Source organism: Myotis davidii, unplaced genomic scaffold (genome assembly GCF_000327345.1).
Source record: "Myotis davidii unplaced genomic scaffold, ASM32734v1 scaffold66, whole genome shotgun sequence".
Taxonomy (NCBI): Eukaryota; Metazoa; Chordata; class Mammalia; order Chiroptera; family Vespertilionidae; genus Myotis; species Myotis davidii.
In genome coordinates this window covers 476,190-487,913 of record NW_006297280.1, presented here as the reverse complement: position 1 = coordinate 487,913, position 11,724 = coordinate 476,190, and the positions used below count along the sequence as shown (strand labels likewise).

Below are 11,724 nucleotides of genomic sequence, written 5' to 3'. Positions count from 1 at the left end.
AACCATACACCCAGTATGGTATCGCGATTCGCGATTTTGCGCTATCATACTGGGTGTATGGTCGGCTGTGTGCGATTTTGCGAGTGTGGTAAAATCGCATAACAACAAAATCGCATAACAGCCGAGCATACACCCAGCAGCGCTGCTGATGCCTGAACGGTATGTGGAATGAAGTGGGCGAGCATCGGGAGGCTACTATGGCACGGGGCAAGCACTATGGGCAGTCTATCTGAAGTGTACCTGGCGTATAAGACGACCCCCCACTTGGAGGCATATTTTTCAGGGCCAAAAAATCGTCTTATACGCCGGCAAATACGGTAAAACAAAGACTTATATTTTTGAAATTTATTTTATATATTTAAATGCCATTTAACAAAGAAAAATCAACCAAAAAATGAGTTTGCGTGTCACCTCTGACACACGTGTCATAGGTTTGCCATCACTGGTCTATGGTGAACCTGCCTAAGAATGAATGCGTCTGGAAATATACCTGAAATAAAATGCCTTGGGAATGAACAAAGTAGAAACATTTGGTATGGACACACACACACTTTTCTGCATTCTTTTCGTCTACTAATACCTATGGAGTATTTGACTCTCATATGGAGTGGATTATTTGCACCTTGACAAACTTCTGAAAAATTACCATAAAGAATTAAGACCTTTTACTTCTTAATCCAAACCTCTGATAAAAACTAAAGCAAAATAAGATGATGAAACAAACAGACCTTGGCCTAGGTTTATAATAGACTTACTTAACCTTCAATGATTATGATAAGATGGGATATTTAGAGAATAAATGTAGGTGGTCAAGCCTTTCATAATTTTGCTTAGGTTCATGTAGTTTTTAATCTATGAATTTGAATCTCTTCTGTTGGTATAGCTATGGTCTTAGTAAGATGTAGACACCTACCTTTTTCCTTTGGAAGTTCACATCAAGTTTCATTGAGGCACACTTGTTCAATGTATTTAATCGTCTAAAAAGAAAGAAAAATGTGATGATTGCTACCACTAATGAACCTAAATTTTCTCTCCAGTTTGTTAATTCTCATTCATTGTCAGTGAAGTTGAAAGTGAAGAAACATCCATTATGTCCCAGGAAGTACCGAACTAGCTGAAACTTTGCTACACAAGAGTCCCATTTGCTCTCCAGCCTCTAGACCTGAGAGGACTCTGCCACAAAGACTATCAATCTCTGCCCTTCCCCCTCCCTAATGTAAACCTGGTCCTTTCCCTGCTTGTCTTTCGGCTGTGCTTGGAACCCATACTCATCTTAGCCATACTTTCACCAGCCCTTCAGTATGTTTGCCACCTTGATCTTTTATCACGCTAGTCCCCAAATTTGGATCAACTCAACTGTCTGTTTTCTCTCTTGCTCTTGGGCTGCTGGATATAAATGAAAAAATAACTCAAACTACAGTGCTAAATTATACATGCTATGGAGTGAATTGTGTCCACCTCAAACACATATGTTGAAGCCCTAACCTCCAGTGTGACTGTTTTTGCAGTAAGAAGTAATTAAAGTTAAATGAGGTCATAGGGTATAACCCCGATCCAGTAAAATTATTGTTCTTATAGGAAGAGACACCAGAGAGCTCTCACTCTCTCACTCACTCTACCATGTAAGGACACAATGAGAAGATGGCTGTCTGTGAGCCAGGAAGAGAGAGTCCTTATCAGGAACCAAACCCTGCTGGTGCCCCCGTTGTAGATTTTCCAGCTTCCAAAACTGTGAGAAAATAAATGTCTACTGTTTAAGACACCCAGTCTGTGGTGTTTTGTTATGGTAACATGTGCTAATACATACATTTATCCTCAGCTGGATTCCCAAAATTGCTACCCAGCATTCTTTGTATTGTTTTCTCTGGTTGGCTCCCAATCTCTGATCATAAAAACGATGCCAGTTTCTCAACAGATGACTTAGCTACCACTGCCAATGAGAAAATACAGCTTAATATAAGCTATTTGACATAAATTCTTCTAATAATCCTTTCTCTCACCATTAAAAAAAAAGATGTTCCTATTTTTTGTTGTTGGTAATACTCACTCACGGATATTTTTCCCATTGATTTTTAGACAGAGTGGAAGAGGGGGAGAGAGAGAGAGAGAGAGAGAGAGAGAGAGAGAGAGAGAGAAAGAGAGAGAGAGAGAGGCGCCTCCCAAGACTGATGCCAGAGATTGAACCTGCAACCCATGTATGTGCCCTTGACCAGGAATCAAACCCATGACCCTTAGGTGTATGGCCAGTGCTCTAACCACTGAGACCACTGGCCAAGCCCCTATTATTTTTCAAAGCTAATCCTTTAACCTTGATTTTGATTTCAACATCTACCACTTCATATGGGACTTTGAAACAATACCTCATTTATTCCCTCTTACCTCAGCAAACTCTTCTCACTGCTTTTCTTCTCTTTAAGCTCATCCCTGTTTTGAGCAAACTGACTAACCAATTTGTTAGCTATGTAAATAACCATCATCAAGGAAACCATCAGTTTTTCATTAATCTTATCTTTCAATCAAGCAGCTATACTAATTACCCCTCCTTATCCTATTCAGTTTCCTGAGAACAGTCTCAATTTTCATTCAGTTCAACCCACTGCAACCTAATTTCATAAAATTCTCTTTACAAATACCTTTATTATCTTGCTTTATTTGGTTACTTTTTTGAAAATCATAGTTATTGAATGCATATGGTTTAAAGAGTTAAACATTAACTTTCATGTCATTTTTCATGTACCACTCTTTGGAGACAACTTTTAAAACTGTTTCAGTGTTTACCTCAACAACATGCTTATATTGTTACTTTTGATTGATTTTTCAGTTTAAGTCATTATCTATTCATTTTTTTTCTATGAAAGAGGAGGATTTATATTATTACTACCTATTCTGCCTGCTCACCTCCCCATACATTCACACCCTTTACTGTATCTCTTTTAACTATAGTTATGTCACAATTTCATAATTGTTGCTAAACCAATACTCAGTGTTTATTATGGCCATGTAAATGCTTTTCATATGTATATCGTACTCTGATTATTTTTTCTTTCATTCTCAACTTTTCACTCTCCCAGGAGGTAATAATCATTTGTTTACTTGTTTTTATAGTTTTCTGTGTGCTTATCCCTAAATTCAAACTCAACTCTCCCCAATTATCTAAATCTCTAAGTGTGTTAAAACATATCAGGTAGTCTATTAATTTAATTTCCCTGGAGACAGCTCTCTCAGAGCCTTCTGACCTGTTCTAGTTTGAATTTGGAGGAGTTTTTTGTTGTTAATGTTGTTTGTTTGTTTTCAGATCATGGACTAATCAAATTTCTCAGAACTCAGATTCTATTTAACTCGTCCAATACTCCGAAGCTGAGTTACAAAAGAGGCCTGGTAATTTCAATATTTAGAATGTAGATAGACTATCACTTAAGCCCTTGTTTTTGAAAGAGATCCCACCTTCAATGATGCCCGATGTCCTCTAGACTAGGGAACTTCTGTTTCAGCCTCTCCAGCGAATAAACATATAACCTTGAAGGCGGGGGAGTAGTCACCCAAATACAGATTTGGTAAATATACCTACTTTAAATAACACTTTTAAACAACCCTTTTATTTTTAGCCTACATTCAATCTCATTTCCCATTTTTGAACATTTTACGACGCTGAAGTACAAACTGATCTATTTTATGACTTCTTTCACTGACCATGTAAATTTTTTTTCTTGGGCTTACTGGTACTCCATTTCATATTTCTGTTTTTCTCCTTTGAAAATTTTATTCTTGTGATCTTTCTGTATTAACAATTGCTTTTGTAAATGAATATCTCCATAAATTAGCGGGAATTTAAAAGCAAGCAAATTCAGATGATCAATCTCCCATCTTTGACAAATGACTTAATTTAGTATTCTTGTTATGAATAGATCTTAAGTTTTCAAGTCAGTAAGTTTTGGCAATTGTAACTATCCTCAAACAAGGTAAGAATATTTGTTTACATCAGAAAATTATCTTGTGCTCCTTTACTGCAAATTCTCACCACCACCACACCCCCTCCCACCATCCCCAGAGTATCCTGTTTCTGATTTCTATTATCCATAGATTTGGTTTTGCCAATTCTTGGTCATCATATAAATGAATTGCACAGCACAGTGTGTTCTATTTGTGTCTGGCTTTTTTTCTCTTCAGTATAATGTTTTTGAGGTTAATCCATGTTGTTCAGTATAATAGCAATCATCCTTTTTAGTTGCTCAGTAGTATGCCATGTTATGAAGATATACAATTGGTTTACCTATTCTCTTGCTGTTGAACATTTGGACCGTTTCTAGTTTTGCCCAATAATTTTTAGTCATGAAATTCCAAAGCTTCTTTTTAGCAGTGGACACTAATTACCATTCACTATCCCTTCAAACTCGCCTCATCTTTGACATTCAAGATGAGAAAATCTTTCCTCTCTCTAAACATCTCTTTCCTGTCACTAAGCAGTACTTGACCCTTAACTTATATATATTTTTAGAATTCATGGTTATGCTAAAATATCTTATCATATCTTTAAATAAATTACACTATTATCATGTTCAATTCTCTTTCTCAGGCTCGCACACCTCACCAGAGTCCCAGTGACATTTCTAGGTACTCACTAATCTCATCCATTAGTGGAGTCTTGCTTGCCCTTCAAACTCAACTACCAAAACTGACCTCTAATTTCTTCAGAACCTGCTTCTCCTTTTTAATGTTTTGTCTTGATTAAAAGTAGGCCACTGAAACAGAAAAACAGAGTAATCTTAAGGTTTTTCTTTTTAAGACCTACATTTATTTTGATCACCAAGTCCTGTCGGTTATACCTCTGGATATTTTTAATATCTTGCTTCTTCTTTGGTCCTAATTCAGTCCCTTATCTTTTAATTGGTTTCACCATTACTTCAAATGCTTCACATTAAAACCTATTTTATTTCTCAACTTTTTATCATGTCATTTAGTTACTTAAAAAATATTCGATGATTCCCCTCATTTTCCACCTTCACTGTCAAATATAATAAGCAACTCTGAATTAAAAGCAGACCATTTAGTCTGGACCTGTCTTCAGCACTTTCTTGACCTTTGCTCCTGTAACTGATAGTCTATCTTTTGGGCAGTTCCATATGTGCCTAACATCTACCCAAGGGTAAGTGTGGTATGTGAAGTAAATTTTGTATATATTTTCATGAGGAAGCTCTGATATATAAGAGCTTAAATTTAAAAAAATGTTGCTCATTTAGCAGCTCTGCAACAAGTTTGTTTAGGAAAGGAATGCCTATTATTTATAAAATTTACCTATCTAACAAACTTGTTCTTCTATTATGCCTTGGAAGCACAAACAAACCATTTTATTCTGTGCAAAAGGTTTTGATGTACTATATATACAAAAGACATCAAAGGGCTTATCCTGTATATAGCATAAGCTTGAATATACTTTATACTTTCTGACACACACAGGAGGTTTATTGTTTATTTATTTATATATTTTTATTGATTTCAGAGAGGAAGGGAGTGGGAGAGATAGAAACATCAATGATGAGAGAGAATCACTGATTGGCTGTCTCCTGCATGCCCCCCACTGGGGATCGAACCTGAAACATGGGCATGGCCTGACTGGGAATCAAACTGTGACCTTCTGGTTCATATGTCCACAGTCAACCACTGAAGCACACTGGCTGGGCAGGAAGTTTATTGTTTTTTAAAGCTAGAGGCTAACTAGATTTTACTACCTAGGGTTGGGTCCTTTTATCACCCCCGAAGTCAGATATTTGCCTGCATCTTAACTTTTCTCCTCTACTTGGAGAAAATATTAGCAAACATATATTGCATAAAGGACTTGTTTTCAGAATATATAAAAAACCCAAATCCACAATATGTTATGCAAGCTGATTTTTTAAATGGGCAAAATATTTAATAGACAGATATGAAAGAAGATATACAAATGACAAATGAAAAAAGATGCTCAACATCATTTGTCATAGGAGACATGAAAATTAAAGTAACAAGACACCAGTATATACACTAGGGTCCCTAAATTAAAAACACTGACAATACTAAGTTTTAGCAAGAATGCAGAATCACTGAAATTTCAAAAGGGTTAGGCTTAGCAATTTCCTATAACATTAAACATATTCTTGGCATCTGACCAAGCAATGCTACTCTTAGTTCTTTATCCAAGATAAAATAAACCACACATTCAAAGACTTGTACTAGAATTTCATAGCAATGTTATTTATAAAATAGACAAAAGGGGAAATAACCCAAATGCCCATCAACTGCTAAATGGATATAAAAACTGTGGTGCATCCACACAATTAAATACTCAGTAATACAAAGGCACTCAAATTACTGATATAAGCAACAACATGGATTAATCTCAAAGGCATTATGCGAAGTGAAAGAAGCCAGACACAAAGAGAATGCGTACACGCTATGATTGCTTTTATACAAAATTTTAGAAAATATAGAATTGAAATGACAGAAAACAGTACAGTGGTTGTTAAATGCCAGTAACAGAAGATATATTTTAGGTAGTAGAAATGTTTTATATCAAGATTGTGTTATAGTTACATAACCATACATCTGATAAGACTGGTCAAATTGTATACTTTGAGTTGATGATTTTATTTGAATGTAAATTATACTTCAATTATGCTGAATAATAATGCAAGTGAGTTACATCAGTGGGAATGATGAAGTAAAGATCTCTGTCTGAAACTCTGCTTCTCAATAAAATAAGAATACTGCAGAAATTATCAAAATAAGCTTAAACTTCATATTTTATTTATTTGTTTGTTTATTTATTTATTTATTATTTTTAGAATATTCTTTTTAATGCTCCATCCACTGAGCCAAACCATCTAGGGCTACATTTTATTTTTTATTTACACTTTACATTCAATATTATTTTGAATTAGTTTCAGGTGTAGAGTATAATGGTTACACAATCGTATATTTTACAAAGTGTTCCCGCTGATACTTCAAGTACTCATCTGGCACCAAACATAGTTATTACAATATTATTGACTGTATTCCCTATGCTCTACTTTACATCCCCATAACTATTTTGAAACAACCAATCCGTACTTCTTAATCCTTTCACCTCTTTTACCCAGTCCCCCAATTCCCATCTCCTCTTATAACCATCAGTCTGCTCTCTATGAGTATGTTTCAATTTTGTTTGTTTATTTTGTTCTTTGGATTTCACATTGCTGGTGGGAATGCATATTGGTGCAACCATTATGAAAAAGAGTATAGAGGGTTCTCAAAAAATTAAAAATGGAACCCAGCAATTCCACTGCTGGGAATATATCCAAAGAAACCCAAACACCAATTCAAAATGATATATGAACCCCTGTCTTCATTGAAGCATTATTTACAATAGCCAAGCTATGGAAAAACCCAACTGCCCACCAATAGACAAGTGCATAAAAAGAACTGTGGTTTACACAATGAAATATTACCTGGTCATAAAATTGAATAAAATCTTACCATTTGTGATAGTATGGATAGACCTAGAGGGAATTATGCTAAGTAAAATAAGTCAGTCATAAAAAGACAAGTACAAAAATAAGCTTTTTAAGAGCTCTGGAAATTAATAAAGGCTTGCAACAATCTAAGTACCATTGGAAAATGGTGAGTCTATGTAAGGACAGAGCTTTGTGGCATTTGAACTTGGCCTATTCAATTGTCCTTTTCCAAGGTATGCAGGAGCTTTGAAAAACAACAGTTAACAAGCAGAGTCAACTGTGCACATTGGCATCCTAGCGGCCACTGGAAAGGGCAGAATGGGTTTGATCTCCCCAAAAGCTTCATTATTAAAGAACTGTCATTATCTAAGCTGTCTGGCAATTCACTGAATGCCCTTATTCACAGAGCTTGTCTTTATTTAACTTGATTATGAGCTCATCACTGAGACTAGCTTATTCACAAAGGGTTTGTCAAAATCAATCATCAGCAATTATTTGACATCACAGCTGCCTAAAATGGTGATAACAGTTCGGCCAAACAAGATGTGAATCAGAGGAATACTAGTAAAAGAAAAACCTCTGAAATGACATGTCTACAGGGGACTCAGAAAAGTTCTAACACATTCTTAGGACTCTAGAATGCCAAGTACATAGGAAGAACTGTATGCATACCCAGGAAAGACTTGCAAAAGTCCTAATTTATCATCTCTGTCTCACTTTGGTGATCTGCATAAGCAGAAAAGAAATGCTAAAACAGAGCTACTAACTTCTTGCTGGAGTGTTGAAACCATAGCCCAATATGTACAGAACCCTTTGGCAAAGGCTGGGAGACATACTGCTTCAAGATGTTTGTGGAAATCTCTGCCTAGTTATTTGCTGACCACTAAGCTAACCAAGTAGAGACAACAAATAATTTAGACATTAGAGAATTAGTTGAAAAAAGGCACTAAATAAACAGCAACAACAAGAAGCCATGGGGTAGGGGAAGGGGAGGATATGATTTGAGAGTTTTGTTTAAAATATCCAGTTTTAAGAAAAATATTACAAAGGAATGAACTGATTCTAAAGTTTACATAGAGAGGCAAAAGATCCAGAATAGTTAACATAACATTGAAGCAGAAGAACAATGTTGGAAGGTTTGCACTACCCGACATTAAGACTTACTACAAAGCTACAGTAACCAAGACAGTGTAATATTGGCAGAAGAACAGACAAACAGATCAATGGGACAAAACTGAGAGCCAAGAAATAGACCCACACAAATACAGTCAACTGATTTGTTACAAAGGGACAAATATAATACAATGGAGAACAGGCAGTCTTTCAACAAACAATATTGGAACAATTGAACATCTCCATGCCAAAAAAAAAAAAATCACCTAGACACACAGACCTTATACCCTTCCCCAGAATTAACTCAAAATGGATCATAAACCTAATTTCAAACACAGAATAATGAAATTTGTAGAGGATAACCTAGGAGAAAAATCTAGGTAACCTGAGGTGTGGTGGTATGACTTTTTAGATACAACATAAAAGGCACACTCTGGAAAAGAAAAAAATTGATAAACTGGACTTCATTAAAATGAAATCTTCTGCTTTATGAAAGACATTGTCAAATGTATGAAGAGACAACCCACAGATTTGGAGAAAATATTTGTGAAAAACATATCTGGCCGAAACCGGTTTGGCTCAGTGGATAGAGCGTCGGCCTGCGGACTGAAAGGTCCCAGGTTCAATTCCGGTCAAGGGCATGTACCTGGGTTGCGGGCACATCCCCAGTAGGAGATGTGCAGGAGGCAGCTGATCTGCGTTTCTCTCTCATCGATGTTTCTAACTCTCTATCTCTCTCCCTTCCTCTCTGTAAAAAATCAATAAAATATATTTAAAAAAAAACATATCTGATAAAGAACTGTTATCTAAAATATTTAAAAAATAACCCTCTTAAAACTCAAAAATAAGAAGACAAACAGCCCAATTAAAAAATAGGCAAAAGATCTGAACAGACCTCTGACCAAAGGAGAAACACAGATGGCAAATAAACATATGGAAAGATGCTCAACATCATATATGTTTAGAGAATTACAAATTAAAACTATGAGACCATGATTCACCTATTAGAATGACAAAATACTAAAACATCCACAACACCAAATGATGGCAAGGATGTGGAGTAACAGGAACTCTCATTCATTGTTGGTGGGAATACAAAATGGTATAGCCATCTTGGAAGACAGCGTGGCAGTTTCTTACTGCCAAACACACTCTTATCATAGGACTGAGCAATTGCATTCCTTGGTATTTACCCAAATGAGACGAAAACTTATGTCCACATAAAAACCTGCACAGAAATGTTAATAGCAGTTTTATTCATAATTGCAAAAACTTGGGAGGAACCAAGGTGTTCTTTAATAGGTGAATTAATAAACTGTGGTACATCTGGACAATGAAATATACTCAGCACTAAAAAAAAAAAAAAAAAAATGTGAGCCATCAAGCCATAAAAAGACTTAGAGAAAACTTACATGCACATTACTAATGGAAGGAAGCCAATATGAGAAGGCTACATACAGAATAATTGCAACTACATGACATTCTGGAAGAGTCAAAATGACTGAGACAGTTAAAAAGATCAGTGCTTTCCCAGAGTTAGGAGGGAGGAAGGGTGAATAGTCAGAAAACAGAGGATGTTTAGGGCAGTGAAACTACTCTGTATGATACTATAATGATAAATACATCTGTCAAAACCCATAGGATGTACAAGACCAAGAGTGAACCCTAATGTAAACTATGATGTGTCCAATGTAGGTTCATCAATTGATGGTAGGAGATGCTATATATGTGTAGGTCCAAGGGTATATAGTAACTCTTTGTATTTTTACATATATATACATATATATGTATATATATGTATGTATATATATGTGTGTATATATGTATATATGTATATATGTGTGTGTATATATGAATATGTGTATGTATATATATGTGTATATATATATATGTAATATATTTAATATGTTTTTTTATTTCAGAGAGGAAGGGAGAGGGAGAGTTAGAAACATCAATAATGAGAATCATTGTCAGCTGCCTTCTGCATGCCCCTTACAGGGGATTGAGCTTACAACCTGGGCATGTGCCCTGACTGGGGATCAAACTGTGACCTCCTGGTTCATAAGTTGAAGGTCAACCACTGAGCCGGGCATGAACTCTATTTTGTGCTCAAATTTGCTGTGAACCTAAAATGGCTCTAAAAATAAAATCTATCTTTTTAAAGATGTAGTCTTTTGTTTTATTCATTTAAAAATTATTTTGGCCCTAACCAGTTCGGCTCAGTGGATAGAGCTTCGGCCTGCAGACTGAAGGGTCCCAGGTTCGATTCCGGTCCAGAACATGTACCTTGGTTGTGGGCACATCCCCAGTAGCGGGTGTGCAGGAAGCAGCTGATCGATGTTTCTCTCTCATCAATGTTTCTAACTCTCTATCCCTCTCCCTTCCTCTCTGTAAAAAAAAAATCAATAAAATATATTTTAAAAAAATTATTTTGTTTTTTGGACTTTGAAATTCCTGATGTAAAGTGATCTGCATTTCCTTTGCTTTTAATCTACTTGCTCATTCATTCTCAATCCTATCTATAAAATCATTCTCAATTAAGATATTAAAAATCCTAGGTACAATTTCAAATATCATACACACAACCATTGAACTCTTCCTTCCACAATGTATATCTATATGAAATCATCATATTGTACACTTAAAATATTTCACAATTTTATATCAGCTCTGGAGAGCTGATATAAAACAGCCAATTTGTTAAGATGGAAAAAAAAAAAGAGAGAGAGAGAGAGAAAAAAAAAACACTCCTTATGGTGGTCTGAAGCTAGGTAGACATTCCCAGCATGGTTTAGCCTTGGCCTATGATTTCTCCTGTAAAAGGTAATATAAACAACTAGAGGCCTGGTGCACAACACTTGTACACAGGTGCAGTCCTCAGGCCTGGCCGGCAATCAAAGCACAAGTGTCAGAGAGAAACCAAGATGGCGGCATAGGTAAACACGGGAGTTTGCTGCCTCGAACAACCACTTCAAAAATACAACTAAAAGACGGAATGGACATCATCCAGAACCACAGGAAGGCTGGCTGAGTGGAAATTCTACAACTATAAGGAAAGAGAAAAGCATACCGAGACTCAGAGAAGGTGCAGTGAGGAAGTAAAATACTAAGGTGCAGAGGTGCGTGCGGAGTGGGCTGGCGGCAG

General features: G+C 36.0%; 1 protein-coding gene across 1 annotated transcript in view; it reads right to left on the bottom strand.

Moving 5' to 3' along the window:
* Positions 1-11,724, bottom strand: part of STARD13 (StAR related lipid transfer domain containing 13) — a 220,626-nt gene that overhangs the window by 59,567 nt on the left and 149,335 nt on the right. The window contains exon 4 of the mRNA XM_006773040.2: positions 914-977. Within this exon, the coding sequence (XP_006773103.1) occupies positions 914-977 (64 nt within the window). The remainder of the gene's footprint in view (positions 1-913; positions 978-11,724) is intronic.